The 25,703-nt window shown below is 38.4% G+C and overlaps 1 protein-coding gene across 1 annotated transcript in view; it reads right to left on the bottom strand.

The window, feature by feature from the left end:
• The window catches only part of OSTM1 (osteoclastogenesis associated transmembrane protein 1), a 35,906-nt gene extending 10,859 nt beyond the window's left edge, over nt 1-25,047 (bottom strand). Inside the window, exons 1-3 of the mRNA XM_041765699.1 lie at nt 24,567-25,047; nt 18,966-19,080; nt 6,362-6,459 (exon numbers count right to left, since the gene is read on the bottom strand). Of these exons, the coding sequence (XP_041621633.1) occupies nt 6,362-6,459; nt 18,966-19,080; nt 24,567-24,947 (594 nt within the window). The 5' untranslated portion in view covers nt 24,948-25,047. The remainder of the gene's footprint in view (nt 1-6,361; nt 6,460-18,965; nt 19,081-24,566) is intronic.
• Between the last annotated feature and the right edge of the window lie 656 nt (nt 25,048-25,703).

Raw genomic sequence — 25,703 nt, 5'->3', positions numbered from 1 at the left:
AAAATAGATCTAGTGTGGAATTTAAACCTACATCCGTGCTCAGTCACTAAGCTTGGAGCTACTGCCACAGCCAATGTCACCAATTTCATTGCTACCATCGAAAGATCTGGCTGCCATTTGGCCGCCTCCCTTTGACTTCAAACTTTCTAGTTGGGTTCTTCTTTCCCGTTTGTCTCTTGGCTCTGGCTCCGGTGGAAGACCCTGAGGGCAGAGTATCCCCTGATGATAAATGAAACTACCTCCTGAAGCAATAAGGACCACCCTGAGCCTATGAGACCCCATCAGGGATGGACTCCATGACAATGGTCCATTTGACCTTCAAAGCCTGCCTGCAGGTACCCACCCACTTTTGCCCCACATTTTCCTTATAAAAACCTAGTAGTTTGGCACTTTGGAGGCAGTCTTTGAGAGGCTAGTCTCCCATCTTCCCTGTGTTGGACTCATGTAAATTCCTTTCTTGTTTCACTGCCACTCATTTCTCTGCCTTTGGATTTTGTCAGCAGTGGCCAAACTTGGTCTGTTTGGGACCCTTGGAGCCAAGTGCTCTTGCACCCCTGCGTCCTGGGTACACCACTATCTCTTTAGCTGGCTCCCTTCCCCTCTCAAACACACACACACATATACACACCCCACCTTTAAAGCACTGGATATTGGGATCCCTGGGTGGTGCAGCGGTTTGGCGCCTGCCTTTGGCCCAGGGCGCGATCCTGGAGACCCGGGATCGAATCCCACGTCAGGATCCCGGTGCATGGAGCCTGCTTCTCCCTCTGCCTATGTCTCTGCCTCTATCTCTCTCTCTCTGTGTGTGACTATCATAAATAAAAAAAAATAAAAAACAATTTAAAGCACTGGATATCCCCAGGACTCAGTCTTTAGGGCCTCTTTATTACCAATCATAGTTTCATTCACTCATATCCGGTTTCACAGCTTTAAATATCATCTGTACCTGATCTGATGATTCTCAAGCTCACACTTCTCCCCTGAGCTCCAATTTCATTTAAAACACCATTTGACATCTCAACTTAATAGCTATTTCATATTAACTTGTTCAAAACAGAATTCTTAATCCCCAATCCTTTGCAACCAGTCTTTCCTGTGGCTCCACCATCCTCTCAGCTACTCAGAGCCTAAAGCCTAGGATAATCCTGGTTCTTCTCCTTCCTTCTCTGATCAGCCTTCACTACTCCCAGGAATTACCCAATCTATCAGCAAGTCCTGTTAGACTTCCAAAACACATCCTGAACTGATCTACGTTTCTCCAACATTGCAGCCAGTACCCCAGTCCACACCATCTCTCTCCTGTGACAGCCTCTTAATTAGGTTCCTTCTTTCCATTCTTGCCTAGGTTCAACTGAGTTTCTCCACAGGGCAGCCAGAATGCTATTTTAACATGCAATTCATATCCTGCCACATTCCTGATTTAAATGGCTTCCCATTGTGTTAAAATTCAATCCGTATTTCTTCCTTTGTTCTGCAAAGCTCTACATGATTTGGCTTCTGCCTATCTCCCCATATCTCATTCACGTATGCCCACTGTGCTCCAGCCAAATAGGCCTCCTTCCTATTTTTTGCACATACCAACCTCACTCCCTTCCCCAAGGTCTTTATCCTTGCTTCTAAGGAAAATATTCTTCCTGTGGCTGATTCTATCTCAACCTTTAGATCATCTCAAAATTCTCCTATTCAGAGAGGTACTTCCTGCCCATTCAATCTAAAGTAGTATACTACACTCCTTTTCCAGGACTCATTACTCTTAAATTACCTTCTTTCTTTGTTATTAATCATACCCCTACTAGGACATAGTTTGTAAGAACAGAAATCTTACCCACCTTGTTTACTGCTCTATCCTCTCAGTGTCCTAGAACACTGCCTCCTGGCACATAATCAGTGCCCAATAAATATTTGTTGAATGAATAAGTGAGTACATAGGGCCTGCCTGAGGGGATTTTTGAAAACCAAGCTATAGAAACCAAACTCTATACGGACAGAGAGAGATTTCTTCCAGCCCTCCCAACCTGGTACAAACACCCTATTACATTGACCACCTAAGCATATAAGAAAGTAAGATGAGCCTAACAATGAACATAAAAAGAAAACAAAATATATAAGGAAAGAAAAGCAAATAAAATGATTCAAAGGGAAAACAGATTAGTAGACATCAGAGTAAATGCCCTAATGAAAAAGAATTCATTCAGTGAATAGGAGAGAGCTTTTAAAAATTAATTACAGTCAATGGTATGAAATAAATGTCCACAAGCCCATACTGATATAAATAAATAAATGTGGAAGAAGTGGCAAATCTTCATTATAGAAAGATTTCTAAATATTTAAGTAAATGCTCACCCCTCCAGGACTTAAAGCTTAATTTCCCCAGCCCCCATTCCTGTTACTTAGTAATTTACTTCCAAAGAATGGAATATGGAAAGAGGAAGCAAAAGATAACTTTACATTAAAGATATGGGGCAAGCGCTACCCTGTCCAGGTGATCAGGATAACGTCACCAGGAATAAATAATGTTGACAGACTGTATCTCTGACAGGCTGTGATAAGAAAGGTACTTCACTTCTGTAGTGTTCTTCCCCAAAACCCACAGTCCCAGTGTAACCACAAGAGAAACTGGAGACAAACCCAAATTGAGGAACATTCTATAAAATATTTAACCAGTATTCCTCAAAATTATCAGTCATGAAAATAGGGAAAGACTGAGAAATTGTCAGAGTCTGCAGGAGGCTAAGTGTGGTATAATGGGAAATAGATATTTGGTCTCTCTCCCTGGATCCTGGAACATAGCTCCCAAAACCTTTGGAATATCCAGAGTGAAAGAGTGCCTCTGCTAATGAGATGACTACTGGCCAGGGGTCCCTATATAGCTTCAGGATGAAGGCTGGTCACCAGAAAGACCAAAGCATGATCAGGGGGTTGGAACTTTCAGCCCCACCTCTGACCTCTAAGGAGGGAAGAGGAGCTAAAGACTGAGTTAGTCACCAGTTAACCATGATTGCCTACATAATGAAACCTTCAGGGGTGCCTAGGTGGCTCAGCTGGGCAAGAGTCCGACTCTTGATCTCAATTCAGGTCATGATTTCAGGATACTGAGATCAGGCCCCATGTTGGGCTCTGCCATCAGCACAGAGTCTGCTTGAGATTCTCACTCTCCCTCTGCCCCTCTCACTTGTGCTCTCCAAAATAAATAAATCTTCAAAAAAATATATTTTTAATAATTGATTATCACATCACAAAGATATCTCAATAAATTCCAAAATCTAGGCAGGCTACATTTACTGGTCACAATTTCAATAAAACTTAAGATGTACAAATGCAAATAAACAAACAAAAAAAATCATGTCACTGCTATTAAAAAATAATCTTCCAAAGAACTCTTAAGTCAAAGAACAAATCAGAATTAAAATTGGAAATTTAAAAATAAATGCAATGTAATTCCCTTTATATCAGAATCTATTATTGGAAAGGCCAAAATTCTAAACTTTACAATCTGAAAATTATTTTATTGTTGAGCAAAAAAAGCTGGAAATGTTAGGCATTCAATTCAAAGAACTAGAAAAATGACAAAATGAACTGAAAGATCATAGGAGGAATTAATAAATGCCAAAGAATAAACAAACACATTAAGATTTTTAAAAAACCAGGAACTAGTGAGTAAAACCAAACACAAGGTTTTGAAAGATCAATAAAAACGAATGTATCTTTAACAAGCTTAAAGAAAACTCAAGGGAAGAAAGAACTCACAAAAAATAGCATTTGGAACAAGAAAGGGAATGTAGCTACATATATGATAGAAATCTTTAAGAAGTGACCAGTTACTTGCTATCCTGGAATGGATCCTTAGACAGAAAAAGGACATTAGTGGAAAAAGTGGTAAAATCAGAATAAAGTTGGCATTTAGTTAATAGTTCTGTACCAATGTGGCTTTCTTAGTTTTGACAAATATACCATAGTAACATATATAGGTTAACATCTGGGGAAACGGGTCAGCATTATACAGGAATTCTCTGCATTACCTATGCAACTTTTCTGTAAATCTAAAATTATTCCAAAATAAAACATTTTAAAAGAAAGTAACCAGTAAAAATCTGTAGTGGGGGCACCAAATGTGATAAAATACGTTGGAATAAACTTCAGAAATGTATAAAACCTATGCAAAATTTAAATAAATCAGTAAGACTGTGCTAGAGGACACCACTATCTCTTTAGCTGGCTCCCTTCCCCTCTCAAACACACACACATATACACACCCCACCTTTAAAGCACTGGATATCGGGATCCCTGGGTGGCACAGCGGTTTAGTGCCTGCCTTTGGCCCAGGGCGCGATCCTGGAGACCCGGGATCGAATCCCACGTCGGGCTCCCAGTGCATGGAGCCTGCTTCTCCCTCTGCCTGTGCCTCTGCCTCTCTCTCTATCTCTCTGTGACTATCATAAATAAATAAAAATTAAAAAAAAAAAAAGAAAAGAAAAATAAAAATATTCTCTAAAAAAAAAAAAAAAAGAGAGAGAGAGAGAATAATGGTGGCTGCCAGGGGCTAAAGGAGGACATGGGGAATCACTGCTTAATGGATACAGAGCTTTAGTTTGAAAAACTTCTAGAGATGGATGGTGGTTATTGCACAACAGAGTAAATATACTTAATGCCACTGAACTGTACACTCAAAATGGTAGCATGGTAAACTTTATATTCTATTTTACCGCAATAAAAAGAGAATATACCATATTCCTAGATAGGAAAGTTCAGTATCATAAATATGTCAACTATTTCCAAATGATGAATCTAAAATGTAATGCACTTGTAATAAAATCTTAAAATGACTGAATTTTTTTTACTTGGTTCTACAATTCATTTCATGAGGAAAAAAGAATTGGAGCTATGCCTCATATCTTACATCAAAATAAATTTCAGATAGAGAAAAGATGTTTAAATGCAGAAAATAAAACCATAAAATTACTAAAAGAAATCACAGGGGAAATTTTTAAAAATAATTACAAAGTGGGAAAAACCTGACATGACACCAAGTCTGAAAGCTATCAAAAATTTTTTTGATAAATCTGATAATATAAAAATTAAAAATTTCCTCATAACAAAAAGAAAAGCACAATAAAAATAAACAACAAACTCAGAAAAATATTTGCAACTAATATCTCAGGGAAAATGTTAATTTCCCTAATGAAACATTTATCACAACACTTAAAAGAGTAAACAAAAGGCCTTGGTATACAAAGACTTAGTATACACTGCATACAATAATTACTATTTGGAGTTTTACAACACACATTAGTCCACTAAAGTTCTGAAGTCCTATAGTAAAGCATTTCCCAACCTTATTAGAAAACTAAACCTTTCTTATGGGCCATGTGTTAACACCTTGCAGAAGATATCTGGGGAACTGCTTATCTAACAGTTCTTATTATTCGCAAGGAAATTCATAATTCTGTGTCATCACATTGGTTACAGAGAAAATCACATGTATATTATACATGTTTACATCTGTTTGTGGGGATTACTTACTTGTTAAACAAGTTTCAAATCTAGGATTTTATCAGAGTTCCAATCTCACCCTTCATCACCACCATCAATACCAACAGGGTCAGAAGTGAAGAAAGCAAAAACCAACAAGGGTGGGTTTCCTTTCTTTCTTTCTTTTTTTTTTTTAGATTTTATTTTTTAAGTAATCTCCACCTCCAACATAGGGCTTGAATTCACAACACCAAGATCAAGAGTCACATGCTCTACCAATCCAGGCAGGCACCCTAAGGTGCTCTACCAATCCAGGCAGGCACCCCAAGGTGCGTTTCTTAAAGGCTACCTTTATATTGAATTACCATTGTAATTCAATACTCAAGTTACCTTACTAAACAGTGCCTTTTATTTTATTTTATTTTTTTAACAGTGCCTTTTAAAATAGGTAAAATGTTTAAGCAAATATTGAGGCAAAGAATAAGCTGCCTGTAGAATCATATACTGCATTACATAATATAATACCTTATTGCATAAACAAAGTCAAGGTAAGTTACTGTCAGATAGAAAAACATTGTGTTTTAATTAAACAATCACATGACTAAGTTACTGTGTTCATACCCAGTATCTCATTAGATCCTCACTACAAAATACTTAAAGGTAGGCAGGATAGATTTTACTATTCCTACCTTACAAATAAGAAAAGTACAGTTTTGATGATTTTCCTAAAGGCTCATAATATTAAGAACTTAGCAGAAATCCAGGTCCATTTACTGTTGTTCTACATTGTGTATATAGATAAACATCAACAATTAATGCTAAAAAATTAGTTGACTCATCTATTACTGTGTACCATGCAGCATTTTAATTTCAAGTATCATATAAAAAATACCTGGAGGTTATGCTCAAAGCAGGTCAAGGTGTGATTAAATAGACTGAGGAAGTACAGTGTGCTATTTGATAATTCTTCACTTTTGTTTGTTAAACAATCTGTCAAAAAACAAAAATGTATATTAATATATCTCCAGCAACAATTATAAACTGTCACTTATCTCTCAAACTATCATCTTCTGTTTCGAACTATAGTAATTCTTTGCTCAAACAAGCATATGTGTTCCATGTAAGAGAATTTTTCAAATACATGAGCTTACTCCCTTTTAGTTTCTAAAAGATATATTTTTTGTATCATAACCATTTTCACAAAAATCTCAAAATAATCACATACTCTCTTCCCTTTATAAAAACATACATTAAATAAAATTTAAATTGATTGTTGATATGCTGCAAAGTCTTAGTCATGAACATCAGCTATCAAATGCTGACTTAAAAAGGGTATTATTCTCAGTGTTGTTTAGGCATCAGACTGTTTATCCTACATTAGTTTAACCTAAATTCATATACTTTTTGATAATCTTTTGTGTCAAATTTAGTAGTTCTGTGTCTCTTCCACCTTCACTTCTATTGTAACTTGTCAGGGTCACCTTTTTCAATTTGTTCTTTCAAATCTATTGAGTTTTGGGACCAAAGAAACAAGCTGGTAAGAATTTTGCCTAAAATACTGATAAAGGGGCTTCAAGTAAAGTCTGGAAACAAAGAGAAGCATTTTACATGTTTTTTAAAAGCTAAAATAAATGATATTCCTCTGCAACTTGGTACTTTTGATTAACATTAGCTCAAGTTCATTCCTCTTGCTTTCTATGTATCTAGGATATAGGTGCAAGTACCTGGCTTCATATCCTGAAACTTGTGGTCAGCCATTTCAATCTCACTCTCCTGGAATCCTTGCTCTCTTTACATTCCACATACTCACAAACCCTGGATAATCTAACCCTGAATAATCTCCATTCACTTTCTCTACTCCCAATTCTGCTTGTAGCATGCTATTATAGAAAATTCTAAGGTCATAATTAAGCAACTCAATTCCAATTCTAATCTCAGGGCCACAAAAAAATCCTTGTAGGCACCTTACCAATTATTCCACAAGGGATGTTCCAAATATTTCCTATTCTCTAGTACCTACTCCACCCTACTCTTGTCCTTAATTTCAACTGATGGCCATATATTATACCCACTTAGGGCCATCTAAAATGATCTCTCTCAACTGGAAGTGGAGAGACTGGACAGGAAGCTACTGCAATTATCCAGGAGAAAACTGGCAATGCAAAGAATTCAATGGATGAGAGATAGACCAAATAGGTAACGAAAGAGACTTGAATACAGCCCCCTCAAAATATACCTCTTTGGCATGTAGATTATTATTTTTTTAAGGTTTATTTATTTCTTTGAGAAAGAGAGCAAATGTGGCCTGGGGGTAGGGGGGACAAAGAGAGGAGGAGAGAGAGTCTCAAGTAGACTCCGCGCTGGACTCTGGGCCGATCTCACAACCATGAGATCATGACTTGAGCCAAAATCAAAGAGTTGGCTGTTTAACTGACTAAACCACTCAGGTGCTCCTGGCATATTGGCCACTAGGAACCAGAAGCAGGAAAAAAGCTCTAAAAACACGGAACACATTATGTTTTAATAAATAAAATTTATAAAGGAAATTTCCATTTGTAAAGATGTCTCCTTCTCCTTCAGTGAAAGGAAGAAGAGGACTCTTTAACCAATGGAGAAGCTCTAACTTAAATGTGTATAACCAACTTGACTAAACAATCCTGGTTTAGCATACTTTTCCTAGTCACCTTCTGATAACTTGTCTCCTCCACCCAGAAGTCCCAAAGCCCTTTTCTTTTGATTAGCTTAAGACGATGTATAAACCCAAATTCTAACCATCCCTTTGGATTACTCCCATGTCACTCCCATCACTGGGTACTCTACAGTATCCACGTGTATCACACATGTTAATAAGCTTCTGTTTCTGGCCAGTCTAAGTTATAGAGTTCCAGCCAGAGAACCTAAAATGGGTAGAGGAAAGAGGTTTTTTCCTGTCCCCTATAGGAGACACTAGGCTATGAAACACCGTGAGAGATGCACATGCTCTAACTCATAATATCAAGAGGCAGGCACTATCATTATCGCCATTCCCTAAATAAGGAACACAGGCTTACAGCAATTAAGGAAGTTGGTATGGCCATAAAACTGGTACTGAAAACCTGAAGATCCTATTCAGTCTGATTCCTGAGCCTCCATTTGCAAACACTGAAAAAAATAAAATATTCACATCTATATCCTTTTTAAGATTTTATTTTTAAGTAATCCCCACACCCAATGTGGGGCTTAAACTTACCACCCCGAGATCAAGAGCCAGGTGCTCTTCACATCTGTATTCTAAACCATTACAGTTCAATTCTGAGAATCACCCAAATACATGACACCGCTCGTCCTTCCACTACCTATAGATCTCTTACACTATGCAAGGATTCGGGCAGTTACTACCAACTGACTAGTATTTGTGGCTGAGATGAACTTTAAACCTGGTGAGCAGGAGGGGAGCAACCAGCACATTAAAACTTCTCTGTGCACATTAAAAACAGACATCCTCTCTGGGTTAGATTAATTACAAAAAGGCACTCCTGCCCCCAGAAGCTGAATCAGAATTCAGTTCTATTCATCACCATCTGCGCTAGTGCAGGGCTTGGTGTGCACCTGGTATGCATGGGGCTCTGCTGATGAACCTATTCCTAGAGTCTCCCTCCCTGAATTCCTATACTCTGCATTCTCCACATCTTTATCTTCTCAAGAATGTAAGTCCCATTCATAGAAATAAAGTAATACACTGAAGATCATACATCAGGTTAGTAAGGCCCTGAAATACAAAATGCACTTCCAGACTTTCAATTAAATAGTCTCTTTATTGTATCACTTTTTCTTTTTGAAAATGTTGCTCTATCATCTTTCAAAAAGTTCATTCACTAAATTCTCTTTTTATTTTATTTTATTTTTTTTAATTTTTATTTATTTATGATAGTCACAGAGAGAGAGAGAGAGAGGCAGAGACACAGGCGGAGGGAGAAGCAGGCTCCATGCACCGGGAGCCTGATGTGGGATTCGATCCCGGGTCTCCAGGATCGCGCCCTGGGCCAAAGGCAGGCGCCAAACCGCTGCGCCACCCAGGGATCCCTAAATTCTCTTTTTAAAAAAAGATAAAACAAATGCCTCTTTTTTTTTTAAAAAAAATAAATGCCTCTTAAGGCTGGTTTAATGTCACCACAAAGTAGCTTTGAATCCTTTTATGCATGAGGCAGTATATAATATATAAAAACAAACACAACTACAAATATGTAGAATATTAGAATATTAGCCTAAAAGATCAAACAGGTTTTCTGTTTTCATAGTTGATATTTTGCAGGGAGTAATGGGAATACAATTTCATCCATAGCAATTGCACATCTATGTTAATGAACCATGTCACTGCAACTGACACACTATAGGGAATTAATGGGTGTGTGTGTCCCTCTACTGCCTATAAAAACAGTATAAAGCACGTGAACATAAGAGAGCAGTGGCAATTTCTTCTATACACAGTATGTCATTGGAACAATTTCTTTAAAAAATGATTTCTTTATAAAAAAGTAGTTTATAGGATAATTATGGAAAATAAAAACAAATGAAAAAATAATTTATAAAGGAAGCTTCCTCTGAACAAAAGAACTTAATCTCTTCTACTTTACTGACAGCTATTTCTTTTCATTTAAAATAATTTGAAAATTAAACTAAAAGCTAATATAGACTGGTCATCTTGTTAAGTACCACATTAATGCAGTACCATCAAAATTTTTTCAATGATCATTAGACAGTGGTATTATGAAGCACAAAGGAGTTCATTTATATAATAGGATTTTAAATGTCTTCATTACTAAAGAGCCCTGACTTTCTGATTTAAAATAAAGGAACTCCCGGTAAAATTCCTCTTTTATACTTTTGCAGGAATTGGGAGCATAATATTATAAGCAGTGAGAAACTATATATTTTAGAAATTAGGAAGTTAAGGAATATTAGTAATAATAAAGCTTCCTATAAGCACTAAGTGAAGTGGTCATTATGAATTTTCCACATCTCAGATAATCAATGCAGTCTCATCAAGGACAGATTAGCATAGCTTCTTTCTCAGTGAGGGCTCAAGCATCAGCTCAAGAGGCATTTTTAAAGGTGTGGAGGATTCAAGTTAAGATACATAGACCTAAATTATCATGATGGAAATTATTAGCATCTTTAGATAAAGTATTTGGCATCCATTAGGAGTTTGTATAAAGATTTCTGCTGTTTTACAAAACCAGTTTTATAGAAAACAACAGAGACAATCACCAATTTCTGAAAAACAGGACAAGCTTCAGAAAATAGAGCATAAACTGTGAGAACTTTGTACCTGAAGAATATAATCAAGACTAATGAGTATGAAAACAAAGACACTTTAAATTATAACATACCAATAAGTGAGTTTAATGCTTAGTAAATTACAATGTAGATAAAATGAGAAAGAGAGGTTCTGCTTAACCAAACTTTTGGTTAACCACGAAGTTTTATTATTGACTTTTAAGGAATTAAGACATAGTAAGCGAAGGGTGATAGAATATGCCTTTCTAAAAATATGCCTCTTTGCAGGGTGACAAAACATGAGACTCCTAACTCTGGGAAATGAACAAGGGATAGTGGAAGGGGAGGTGGGTGGGAGGGGGACACTTGACGGGATGAGCACTGGGTGTTACACTGTATGTTGGCAAATCGAACTCCAATAAAGAAATATACATATTAAAAATAATAATAAAAATAAAATAAAATATGCCTCTTTGCCTTAAGAATTATGTTGAACTAGAGTTACCTGAAAAACAGCAAGCACAGCGAGCCTTCTGTGAATTGCCTTTATCTACCTAAAGAAAGATCTTCCAAAAGAAACTCAATTATAAATCCCTTATCTGGGAGTTTCATCAACTAGGTAAGACTGACTCTTATCACACAGGAAAGGAGACCAATGGAATAGAATTGAAAGTCCAGAAATAAACCTCAGCATATAGAGTCAACTAAGAGCTGAATTCATAGAAAGAGAAGAATGGTGATTGCCAGGAGATGGAGGAAATGGGGAGATGTTAGTCAAAGGATACAAACCTCCAGTTTCAAGATGAGTAAGTTCTAGGAATCTAATGTACAGCATGGTGATTAGAGTTACCAGTACTGTCTTATATACTTACATACTTGAAAGTTGCTAACAGAGTAAATCTTAAACATTCTCCTCACAAAAAAAGAAATGCTAATTATGTAACACATTACCTAACACCATGGTAATCATTCTGTAATACATATCAAATCAATATAATCACTATACACCTTAAACTTATATAATGTTCTATGCCAATTATATTTCAATAAAGTTCAATAAAGAAAAAGCAAAGAACCAAAATATTTTATCATAAAACAATCCATGGTTTCATCAAAGCTTGTGACCCTAATTATTCAATTGTCAGATGCATGGGATAACTCAGAAGCATGTCAATAATAAGGCTGTCCCTATGTCAACAATATACTTTTGATAACAGTTTTAAAATTCTGTACAGAAGAAATATTGATTTATTTCCTTTACTATTTAGCAGTCAGTCTCCACAAGAACGAGTTTCCATATTATTTGTAACATGAATCGGGAGAGCTGAGCTGTTAACACTTCTTTTAAATCTCCATCAATTTCTAAAACCTTTTTTCCTACCAAGACTAATATCATTTAATGACATAGGAATTCTAAAGATGAAAGAGATGGGAGTGGTATGTGGATGACACTTTCTTTTTTATTGGGTTTCTGGCCTTCCTTTCATCAACTAATAACTGCAGAGACTAGATGTCAACCCACCACTAGAGCAAGAAAGGAAAGGTGGAGTAGTATTTTCTATTCTCCAAAATTGCAGTGTATTAATTTTAATAACATTCTTTTAAACAATATTTTAGCTTTTATATTTTTATATTTGTAACAATCTTTTTTAAAAGAATTTATTTATTTATTTATTTATTTATTTATTTATTTATTTATTTGAGGTGGGGCAGAGGGGGACAGAGAGAGGCAAGTAGACTTCATGCTGAGTGTGGAGCCCAACATGGGGCTCAGTCTCACGACCCTGAGATCATGACCTGAGTCGGGCAGTCAACCAACTGAGCCACCCAGGTGCCTCCTTAATAGTCTTTAAAAAAAATTTTTTTTATTTTTATATTTTAAATAATATTCTTTTTAAAATGTAGCCTCTTAAATTCACTTAAAAAGATTTTTACCTATATAATTAGAGTTTTGCATTTGCTAGTAGAGAAGATGAAAAAAACTGTCATTTTATATCAAAAGATACATTCTCATAAAATAGATCACATTTTGGTTTAACTCTTCATCAAAAACAAATATAAGTAGTTTTTGTTCATTCTTTGTCATTTTTTCCCTTCTTATTTTATCTTCTAGGTACTAGAATGAATGGATTCCATATAATTCACCATTAAAGATCCTTATTGCTGGCCTCAACCACCAGGGTGTATTTGCAAATTTAATAACTAGATCATCACAAAAAGATAATGTAAACAAATGGGTTAGTGGCTCAAGTTTAATAGTTTCACACAAATTCTGAGAAAACTTTGTGTTTAAAACAAAAGGCAAATAATCCAGAAAATTTTTTTGAAAATATGTATTGTGATTTTCATGTATATACTGTAAAGGAGGAAAAATAATTTTCCTTCTATTCTTCTAAATTCTCAGCTGGTACTCCTTTAACAAAAGACAGATAACAGGAGAAAAACAAACAGAAGTTTGTTAACTTGTATCTTTCATATACACATGGCAGACACACAGGAAAAATGAGTACTCAAAGAGATGGCTTAGAATTCAGGCATAAATGCCACCTGCAGCTAAAAACAAAAAAAGAAGAGTATGAGGAAGGCTGGTTATGAAGAAGTGACCAGGAAAAGCATGGTAAATGAATATGTTTTGTTATGCAGATGTATGTCCCTGCCTTGTCCATTTTTAAGATTCTTTTGGGATTTAGAGTCATCTGTTTCTTGGTACAAAGAAAGAAGTACTCTTACAAATGTAGATCTCCTTTATATATACAAATTTCCCTTATAAAATGGTTACTTCTACTCCATCTTCAGAGTTTCTCCTGTGTCTGAAGTTTATCAAATAATCAGCTCAATATCCTCATACCAAAGAGGCATATTTTGGGGTGGCATATCCTGGTCTCCTATAGTCATATTTCGGAGTAGTATTTTCTATTCTCCAAAATTGTAACAACCAGGCAAATTTCTGACCAGACACAATTCCTTTAAAATTATGACTATTGTCTTCCATTTATTAAGAGTAAACAACCCTTGTATTCTTCTACAAATTCCTAAAGGCCAATGATTTAGGGACACCTGGGTGGCTCAGCAGTTGACAGTCTGCCTTTGGCTTAGGGCATGATTCTGGGATCCAGGATCAAGTCCTGCATTGGGATCCCTGCGAGGAGCCTGCGAGGATCAAGCCTGCTGTGTCTCTGCCTCTCTATGTCTCACATGAATAAATAAATAAAATCTTAAAAAAATAAAAATAAAGGCCAATGATTTTTAAAACAACGAATAGGTAGGAAATAATTTTAAGTGCACAACTAAATGGAAAACTTTATTATCATTCATTAAGAAAATAAGAGTAGGGGTGCCTGGGTGGTGCAGTCAGTTAAGCATTTGACTCAGTTTCGGCTCAGGTCATGATCTCAGGGCCTGAGATCGAGCTCCATGATCAACTCTATTCTCAGCTAGTAGTCTGCTTAAGATTCTCTCTCCCTCTCCCTTTGCACCGCCCCCCTTCAAATGAATAAATAAAACTTAAAAGAAAAAAAAGAAAGGAACAAATAAAGATCCTATGAACTTAGTGTTTAATATATCTGGTTGCTAGAGATGAAATTTCATGAGAACTTAATGCCAGACCATTGCTGAACATTTACATTTCCCTAGAAAATGTGCAACTCCATTAAAAATAATTTTTTTCACTTTATCTAGTTTTAATTTTATGTAGTATTAATTGTTCTTTAGAAAAAGAGAGTATTTTACATTTATATTTTTAGTAAAAGACTATGCTTTCCAGAATATCAAGTATGTATATAACATAAATGTTAAACCTTTGTGGGCTAATTAAAATGTATTTATATTTCTTACAATAGAGACTGTGCGATGAATTTGTCAAGTAGTACTTTAAAAAAACTAAATTAGGCATTAACTCATGAACACTATCTATTCAAATGAACAATCTTAAAGCCTTTTGAATTTAGTTCTAGACTTGGGATTTATAGTTCACTTACACTCTCTGAACCCTCATTCTACCTCATAAGGCTTATTGTGAAGCTCAAATGAGACAAGGGTTCAAAATTGAGAAATATTATTTACTTCCACTGCTAACTTATTACTCACCTTCTTTAGCTCCTCATTTTTTCCTTCCTTCCAATTTCTTTCCTCACTACTTTGTAAGAGAAGATTATGTTGCTCAAGTAAGAATGCCTTATTAACTTTTGGTAAAAAATTGGGATACCCAAGGGGTTCAGAGGTTGAGCAACTGCCTTCAGCTCAGGGCCTGATCCCAGGACCCTGGGATCAGGTTCTGCATTGGGCTTCCCATGGGGAGCCTGCTTGTCCCTCTGCCTGTGTCTCTACCTCTCTCTGTGTCTCTCATGAATAAATAAATTTAAAATATTTTTAAAAAATTTTTGATAAAAAACTTAAAGTTACTTGAATAACTCCTTAAAATTTTCAGAAAATGTTCGTACCTTTATTAAATACAGTTAAAAAGAACATCATTAGAAGGGTTCCCTGGTACTTCTGATAGATATTATTCTATTTAAGATGATTATTTTAGAATGTCCAAGAGAAAACAGCCGAGGAATACAAATTTATAGAACTATTTTATTTCCATTTAAAATATAGAATATAAGTTATGATGAAATTTTAAAATATGAATGAAAAATAAATGGAAGATAATTTCTTTTAATGCATAATGCTAAAAAAGAAAATAGCCAATCTCTCTGACTATAACATATAAATACTCTAGATTTGGACATTCTGTTAAATTTTATGTATTTTTGAATAGGTATTAAATGCATATGGCATAATATTTAAAGGGTACAAAGTAAGTTGAATGAAAACTAAGTCCTCTTAGTTTTCTAGTTCTTCAAAAGATGTCACACTTCTCTGCACCTTGCTTCTTTCACCTAACCACATATCTTGACCAAATTAATTTTAATTAGGAAGTAAGCATTTCATTTATTCTTCAAAAGATGTTCAATCAAGGAATATTTTTTAAAAGATTTTTTTATTTATTCATGAGACACACACACACACACACACACACACACACACACACACACAGATGCAGAAGCAGAGACACAGGCAGAGGGCATAGTAGGCTCCATGTAGGGAGCCCGACTGGGACTTGATCCCGGGTCTCCAGGATCATGCCCTGGGCTGAAGGCAGCGCTAAACCACTGAGCCACGTGGGCTGCCCAAGGAATATTTTCAAGATAGGATGGCTCACAGAAAAACAAAGTTACCCTAAGAATTTATTCTAAAGAGTTTTATAACTACCTTATTAAGTAAATATGCAGCAAAATGTTTTCTTTCTTTTTTTAACTAACTGGAAAAGAAAGCTACTTTGAGTTAGTGAAGTCTTTGTCAGAAAATATCTTTTAAAGATAAGATGCTTTAGGGCACCTGGGTGGCTCAGGAGGCTAAGCGTCTGTCTTTGGCTCAGGTTATGATCCCAGGGTCCTGGGATTGAGCCCCCACATTGGGACTTCTCTCTCTCTCTCTGCCTGTCCTTGCCCCTGTTCATGCTCTCTCTCCAGTCAAATAAATAAATAAAACCTTTAAAAAAAGGAAAGAAAAGATGCTTTACCTCTCAAGCATAAAAATTAAGTCACACCTCACACTAATCAAAAGAAGTGAACCTCAATATATATCCCATTTATTTTAATTAATTTTAAATTATAATTAACATATTTTTTCTATATCAATAGATTTAAGGGTTTAAGAATATTTAAAAATACCTCTTCTGGGATGCCTGGGTGGCTCAGTGGTTAAGCGCCTGCCTTCCTGGCCCAGGCCATGATCCTGGAGTCCTGGGATCAAGTCCCACATCGGGCTCCCTGCATAGAGCCTGCTTCTTCCCTCTGTCTATGTCTCTGCCTCTCTCTCTCTCTCTCTCTCTCTCATAATAAATAAATAAAATCTTTATAAATAAATAAATAAATAAATAACTCTCCTGTATAGGTTAAGCAAACTGTTCAATCATATTTATACTGGAAACTTTTACACCAAAACGTAAAGCTTTTGTTTAAAAAAAAAAAAAAAAAGTAACTGTCAGCCAAACCTCTGTTCAAATTACCAAAAAATCTGAATTATTTATTTATTTTATAAAGATTTTATTTATTGGGATCCCTGGGTGGCGCAGCGGTTTGGTGCCTGCCTTTGGCCCAGGGCGCGATCCTGGAGACCCGGGATCGAATCCCACATCGAGCTCCCAGTGCATGGAGCCTGCTTCTCCCTCTGCCTGTGTCTCTGCCTCTCTCTCTATCTCTCTGTGACTATCATAAATAAATAAAAAAATTTAAAAAAAAAGAAGAGGAAAGTTCCTCTTTAAAAAAAAAAAAAAGATTTTATTTATTTATTCATTCATTTATTCATTCAGTCCCACATCGCAGGGAGCCCGTTGTGGGACTCGAACCTGCGTCTCCAGGGTCATGCCCTGGGCTGAGGGTGGCGCTAAACCACTGAGCCACCGGGCTGCCCAAAAATCTGAATTAATAGAGACAAAATTAAAAGAGTCAATATTCAATATACTATGATGTACTGCAAAGAAAAGAAACTTAGCAGGGTCTTTCTGCCATTTAGTTTTTCTCGTATGATCTAAACAAAAAGACAAGACCTTAGAAAAGTTAAACTCATTAATGACTTACAAGCACATAGATCTTTTAATCCTGAGGATTTCTCCTGTCCATACTCTATGTTTTCTTTGCTTCTTGCCTAAACTATCCTAATAACTTCCTCACTGCTCTCTGGATGAAATTCCAATGGGATTTCATTAAAAGAAAAAATGAAGGCTCTTTGTAGTTAAAATGAGTGAAATCTTCTAGTGAGCACTGCATGATGTATAGAATTGTTGAATCACTAAATAGAACATGTAGATCAACTATACTTCAATAATATTTTTTAATGAAATACAGAAAACAAAACAAAACAAAAAAGCTTGGAAAGTACTAGGTTAAATGTTAAACATTTTTTAACCTGTAGTACTTCTTACTGCCTTTAGTATTCCATGTGTATGGTAAATATTTAAAATACTATAGTATGCAACCAATTCTTAATAAAATGCCTTGATAAACTACTCTATCAGTCAAGGTCCTATTTCCCTTTTCCAATTTTACCTCCCACTGTGCTCCCAGACCCTGAAACACCTACTAGTCTTTTATTCCTCTGTGCCTCTGTCCATGATGCCTCCTTCTCTGCAGTATCCTTCCTCTCATCTCTATTTATTGAAATTACACCTGGCCATCCATAAAGGTGTAGGATCAAAAAGTACCTCCTCCAGGAAATCATTTCTAATTCTCCCCAGTTTATTTTCTACTTCCCCCAAGGATTCTATGACTTTATTAAAACATTTGTCTGTCTCAGGTTATCCTCCAGATGTAACTTTCTCCCTCACTAAATTATAAAGCAAGGAAAACAAGAACTGCCTAGTACACAGTTGGTGTTCAAAACACATATTGAAATAATGGTTTTAACTTTTCCAAAGAGTGCCTGAAAATGATCTCATTGTAGTATACAAATACATATAAACCTGCAAAACTGGTAGAATGGATGTTACCACCTCCCATCACCACCATCTGACAGATTATAAACATCATAATTATTATTATATTAAACAGTTAACATTTCAACATTAACTATGTGTCAGCTACTCAGCTAAGTTCTTTATACAATTTTTGCCATTTAATCCTAAAAACAAGCATATAAGGTAGGTTCCATTATTATCCCCAATTTATCCCCAAATCAGATAAGGAAACCGAAGGTCCAAGAGGCGAAGTTACAAGCCCAAGCAAGGTCTGACTGCTAGTGAGTCAGGGTTAGCAGTGGCAGAGCTTAGAATCAAGGCCAGATCTGTCTGACTGCAAAGTTCATCCTGTCAACTGCTACACTTTTCTGCCTTTCAATATTCGCCCAAGTAATTCCCACTAATAAACCATGATGCTAATTGTAGTTCATTTAAACTTAGTAATAGAGCAGCTCCAGTGGCCCAGTGGTTTAGTGCTGCCTTCAGCCCAGGGCGTGATCCTGGACACCTGGGATCGAGTTCCACATCGAGCTCCCCGTGTGGAGCCTGCTTCTCCCTTTGCTTGTGTCTCTGCCTCTCTCTCTGTCTCTCTCTCTCTCTTGTCTCTCATGAATAAATAAATAAAATAAACAGTAATAAAAAGTATTATCTAGCTTCAAAGATTTCAAAATTCACTAAAATAAAATCTGACATCTATACTATTGAACCACAACTGCAACATGAAAATGAAAGAGTTACTTACTTGCACAATTTGCCTTCTGCCACGTGGAATTAAAAAACTCAGACAGAATCACAACTATCTGCATTCTATCTGCCATTAAGAGACTTCTGGCACAACTATGACTCTCTGATGTATTCTGTAACAACAACAAAAACAGAAAAATACAATCTGAGTATTTTTAGGCTTCCCAAATAACTTTAGGGAAAAAAAACCTTATAAGAATAACTAAAATATTAGAAGCATTTTTTAACATTTTTTGATGTGATCAAATAATGATGTCATTAATTACACCTGTAATAAAACAAAAGCAGCTAATATTTATTGATACCCGGCGCACTGGAAAGGGAAGAAAATCTTTGTGCTTCTTAAATACTTGTTCTATTGCACAATTTCAACCACTTAGGCCCAAATTGTGTGCGTCATATTTCTTACTTTTTATACATAGGAAAAAATTCTGGAAAGCTTTCATTAAAATATAGCACTGGTTATCTCTGAATAATAAAACTATGGTGATTTTCATTTTTTTTTTTGTCTCTTTTACACTGTCTAGATTTTCTTACAATGAACATACACTATTTACATAATTTCTTTAATCTGGTGGGTAGGTAAATGATTACAAAATATTTAAGTTTCATCTTCCGGGAAATTTTTGGTTCAAAATCTTATAAACCACAAGAAAGCGTGACACACCAATTTGTACCCAAATAGTTTGTACCCACATAGAATATGCTTTCCACAGATTATTTTAATAATGAAATTCACACTATGCAAAAAAAAAATAAATCCAAGTTCTTCAGTTATTTGATCTTTACCTATTTCTTTTTTCCCTTCTGCCCCAAGCAAGAAATTAAGTCATGCTGACCCTTCAGTGTTTCAAAGTTACTTAACTCCTACTACTTACTTACCAGGCACTATAAGACTCCTGGAGTTTTAAGGATACAGAAAGTGTAAGGAAAGGCCATAAACACTGGGACTTCAAGAACCCCCCACAGGTTAACCACTGAGTCTTGTCAATTCTACCTCCTACATATCTCTGAAATCTATCCATTTCTCCCCATCACAATGGTCCCTACGAAGCCTAACCACTAGTTCTCCTATCAGTACAAGAATCTCTTAATTCATCTCCCTACACCTACTCTTCCTCTATCCTTCCCATCCCATCCCCTCCACTTTTTCTCATGTAACCTAAATGGTTTTCTAAAGTATAAATCTGATCACATCCTTCTACAGAATTAAACCTCTCAATAACATCTCACTGTTTCAACATAAAAGTCTAAAACCCTTAACATACCCCATGAGGCCCATGTGATCGGGTACCCGCCTACAACTTCAGGCTAGGATCACTAGTCTCCTCCTAGCTCATAGTACTTTGAGTACTCAAACACACCAGACTCACAATCTTCACACCTGCTCCTTCTTTACATGTATACCTTCTCGTCCCTGCCCCACACTCTCTCAGAATTTAGATATCAGCTTTAACCACTGACCGCTCTACCTACCACTAGCCCTAGTCAAGATCAGCTCTCTTGTCATATGATTTGGTAGTAGTATCTGGGGCTTTTTACTTTGCAAGACTTAACTGAATTAAATAATTGCATTGTTAATATGCTTAATGTCCGTTTTCCCTAACAGACTATAAGCTCTGCTCATTTACAGCTATATCCCTAGTAACTACTATTAACTGTACATAATAGGTACTCAATTTTCTTGAATGAATGCAGAAGCAGCATTACTTTCTGATCGCTAATAAAAGGCAGATTATTGTTATTCTAGGTTCTGAGTCTCTCTCTATATCCCTAAGATTTTATTTATCAGTCTATACTAAAAAAAAAAGTATGTTGAACAGTTCCAGATATATACTCCTAATCTCTAACACCTTCTAAATATATATATACATATCTTTGTAGATCTACATCTACCTATCTATATAAATTTTTAAGCCAACCAAGGAGAATGAGATACAGCTAAGCAATTCAGAGTTTGGGGGGGTGGTCAAGGCATCCTAGCAGCTTCTCTGAGGATGCTGAACAGCTCAGTGAAATCACGATCGGTCTATACTAAAAGACTGAAAGTATGACTCTAAGGAAATCAGTCAGTTATACCACTCAAGCTTCACAAATCACTGTATTCTTTGCCTTCTGATAATAAAACTATATGTGGTCCTTGTCTCAGTAACTCCAAGAGGAAGTGACAAGAAAATAGAATTCTCATCAGGCAACCTGTTAAATGAATTAGCTTGCTATAGCCAGAGAAATAGCTTGCTAATTTCTACATTTGATTCTTTTTCTCCTTGTTATATTCCCTTCCTCTCCCAATCAATCCATGGACATGGATTTATCCTGAAGAGATGATAAAGGATATCTTATTCAAAATTCAGCTCATAGGTTTTCTGTTTAGCCCCACCTTGCTCTGTTCTCCTTTAATTCAACATCTCCTTCCCCCTTTTGCTGTAAACTGCTATTGTACAAAACATAACATTCCCATTGATGATTTTTTTCCTTCTTTCTTTTTCTCAAAATAGGTTTATTTCCCCAACTACACTGAGAGTTTGAAGCTTGGGCCTTATCCTCCTTTTCCTTTTGTATCGTTTTACTAGCACAATATTTAAGAATAGCATGTGCTTGCTGATTAAACTGATTTAAAGGAAAGACTGAGCCTCCGTGAGTCAAAGAAAGTACATTACTCCCTAGAAATAACCTCCCCAACACATACACAAACAAATGATTCCTTCAAGGTCACTTCTAAGAAACTCAGAACACTTTTTTTCCATATGTTCATTATTACACATGATGATTCAATTCCTAAGCCAATCCAAAAAAACTCTATTAAATCCATGAAGTATCTCCTAACTGTAGAAATCATGCTTTTGAGCTAGCAAAGCACGTTCACCTCTACTGAAGAAAGGAAGCGAACGAGGTCAAGGTCTAGGATGAACTGGAGTGGAAATCCAGATTGAGCAAAGGGTTTTTCTGGGTTTGTTTGTGTTTTTGTTTCTTTTTAAAAACTCTTTAACTTTCTTCCTTTCACACAAGGGTGAGGTGAGCCTGGTGCCCAGATCATTGGTAGAATCTGATAGGCACAAATGAAAGGAAGTTTCTGCCCCTACCCCCAACTCTCTTGGGCAGTGAGGAATTCATGTGGAAATTCGAACACAGATTGGGTGATGACCATAATACTAGAGTTTGGGGTAATCTTTTAACCTCTTCCTATTCCACAGTATCTACACAAATGAGGAACGCATTTGCTCCCTCAAAGGATCCAAGCTTTGCCTCATGACTCAATCATCTTGGCCACAAAACAACTCACCTAATTGCTCAAAATCCAATACGATGTCATATCATACCCTGCTAATAGTGACAAGTCTTGGGTACTCTATTTTTAGATCATAGGAAGACAGATAGAGAGGGATATACATCCACTTTGCTATACCTAATGGAAATATGCCTGGAAAATATTGCAGATAAGCCTACATTTATTTAACCTATGTTAAAATCAAATACAAATGGAGACCAGATTTGAACATTCCCTGATGAGATAAAACCAGTTCGGTCATACAAACAGAAGTTTAATTTAGCTTATTTTGCAAGACAAGTGAGGTTAACTTGACCTGGGTCACCTCTTGCTTATCCCTTATCCCTTTGAAAATCATACACCAGGGATCCCTGGGTGGCGCAGCGGTTTGGCGCCTGCCTTTGGCCCAGGGCGCGATCCTGGAGACCCGGGATCGAATCCCACGTCAGGCTCCCGGTGCATGGAGCCTGCTTCTCCCTCCGCCTGTGTCTCTGCCTCTCTCTCTCTCTCTCTGTGACTATCATAAATAAATAAAAATAAAAATAAATTATAAAAAAAAAAACTTAAAAAAAAAAAAAGAAAAAGAAAATCATACACCAGACTTCTATTATTGCCCAGAATTGAAATGAGGCAACTACTAACCAATTCTCTTTAAGAAAATTCTTAAGAAAAATAAAAAGAAGGTTCCTATATTGTAACCAGCTCTGTGAAGAATTAACAGTCACAGTCCCATACTACATCCACTGCTTTATAACAATGCATCTCTGAGCCTCATTCCATGTTTTGCTTTTAGTGCTCCCAGTTTACAAACTGTCTTTTTTCATGTGCACAATAAACTTCTGCTAATTGCCACTTCGGTGATTCATCGATTTTAATTGTTTCTTTCCAAACTTGAAAACTCGCTCTTGGGACGCCTGGGTGGCTCAGCACCTGAGCATCTGCCTTTGGCTCAGGGCACGATCCCGGAGTCCTGGATCGAGTCCCCACATCAGGCTTCCTGCATGGAGCCTGCTTCTCCCTCTGCCTGTGTCTCTTCCCTCTCCCTCTGTGTCCCTCAGGAATAAATAAAATCTTTTAAAAAGTGTAATAGTATTGGTAAAACCAGAAAAAAACAAAACAAAAAAACTAGCTCTTTACAGAAAGATCAACCAACATCATTTATTTCACGCAAATAAATTTCCTATTTATGTAAAAAAAAAAAATGGATTTAAGTAATATCAGGCTGACAACGCAGGATGCAACTCTGAGTTCGTATTTTGTCAGATTGACTATGATGTATGAAATAATTCCAATCACATTTTCGTGAGACTACTGGTCCTCTCCATACAAGAGGAACTTTCCCTATGATCCCAACGTCATTCTTCGTGTTTTTTCCTTTACAAGGCGTATCGGGCCCACACCTCATGACTCCTACCAGCCCTGACACTCTTATCCTTTACTACTCTAGACCCTGTAAGTTTCTTATTAGCAGGAACATGAATTCTCTCCCTTCCTCCCTCCCTCCCTCTTTTATTAACCCCCTCACAGGACCTACCACCACATGACCAGAAAAGCACTAAAATCACCAAAAATGGAAGGCAGACATGCCACTTCCTAAATTCTAGCTCCTGAGAACTACTACTCTGTGCTAGTCTTCTAAGAGCTCTTACAGAGTAACTTGCCAAGAGCAGGCCAGCTACAAAGCACTGGACGTCTGGTTGACCGGCTGCAGACTTGTCTCCATCACCAAGATAAACTCTCACATGTTATCTCTTTTGATCCTTGTAACAGTCACACCGGGCCGGGCAGCTGTTTTTCTCCATTTTGCAGAGAGGAGGAAACGAAGATTACAAGATAAATTAATCCAAGACCAAGCTGCTGTGAAGTGGCGCCTCTGATGTTACCTGGCCACAATGCTCCAGCCTCCTAATCACTACTACACTCTCCCCTCCCCCCCTCCTTCCCCTCCCCCCCCCCCCCCCCAGCTCTTTGGGGTTTCAGGAAAGGGTCCTTCCTGGGAACCTCAGGCAGGGATGGGACAAAGCTGTGTCGGGGTGGGGTGAAGAGGGGAAAGGAGGGAAAGGAAAGGTGGGGTGAAGGGCGCAGGACCCCCGAGAAAAACAGCCCTATCGACCTGCAAACGTGTCTCAAGATGCTGCTCAACAGCAGCCATGAGGGCGAACCTCGCACTCCGAGCCCTGGAAGGCCATCGGCTCTGGCGATGCCCGGGCCCAGGCCAACCCCTTTTCCTTACGAACGGGGAAACTGAGGCTCCCGCAGTAAAAGCACCACTGCATCCTCCTCCCCCGACCCAGCACGCCCCGGAGGTCCCGCGGGAGCTCCTCTACCCACCCCCACGGCTCGGCTGATGTTGTCCATCTTGCCGGCGACCTGCTGGAACAGGGGGTAGCAGGTCTGACACAGGCGCACCGGCCGCGCGCTGCGCACCAGGCACCCGGTCAGCTCCGCGCTGCTGCGGGCGAAGTCCAGTAACAGCTCCCGACACTCGGGATCCAGATCCGGCAGGCCGGGGGGCAGTGACAGCGGCCCCAGCCTTCCGCCCTGCAGCAGGCTCAGGGACAAGTCCTCCACCTCCAGCAACCGCTGCTCCGACAGGAGGTCGTGGAGGACCCTGTGCGGGCTGCCCGCCACGGCGAGCGCGCCCGACCGCAGCAGCAGCAGCAGCAGCAGCAGCAACGAGCTCCGCCGCGCCACTGTGGCGTCGGGACCCATCGCGGGGTTCGCAACCCCCAGGGCGCGCCCCCCCGCCGCCCCGGCCCCCAGCCGGTGCCGCCGCCCGCCGCCGCCGCTTCCGGCTTCCTCGGACGCAGGCCGCGAGCCGGGTCACGAGGCGCGCGTCATGGCCCCGCCCCCTGCGCGCGGCGCCCCTCCCCATTGGCTGCCGAGGGGGCGGCGCGCGTGCGGAAGCGCGCACGCGGGGGCGGGGCGGGGGCGGGGCGGGGCGGGGCGGGGCGGGGCGGGGCGGGGCGGGGGCGGGGTCGCGCTCCCCGGGCGGGGGCGGGGCGGCCGCCGCGTCCGACAACTGAATCTCGGGGACCTGGGCCCTGGGTCGCCGCCCCGGCCCCGCCCCGCCGTGGGGGCTCCCTCCGTTCTAGAAGCCCGAGGACGCCCTTTGCACCGCAGACGGCCTCCGCCGTGGGAATCACGAGTGAGCTCCCAGAGAAAGCCCTGCCTGCAGGTGCCGTGGCAGCTTCGGCTTGCTGATTCCTTTGCCTAGTTCCCTCCTCCATCCTGCTGGGGAAGAATAATAACATCTGTTGATTATTTGGGACCGTAGAGCCTAGTGGCTTCCGAGCTTTTTTTTTTTTTTTAACTTGAAACTGTCAACGCCAGCGATAACGGAAAAATTCCATATGTGCATTTTCTTTTTCTTTTCCTTTTTTTTTTTTTTTTAGGATTTTTATTTATTTATTCATGGGAGACACAGGCAGAGGGAGAAGCAGGCTCCGTGCAGGGAGCCCGACGCGG

Source organism: Vulpes lagopus, chromosome 1 (genome assembly GCF_018345385.1).
Source record: "Vulpes lagopus strain Blue_001 chromosome 1, ASM1834538v1, whole genome shotgun sequence".
Lineage (NCBI taxonomy): Eukaryota > Metazoa > Chordata > Mammalia > Carnivora > Canidae > Vulpes > Vulpes lagopus.
Note: the sequence above shows the minus strand (reverse complement) of the source record. Positions and strands in the feature narration are given on the sequence as shown.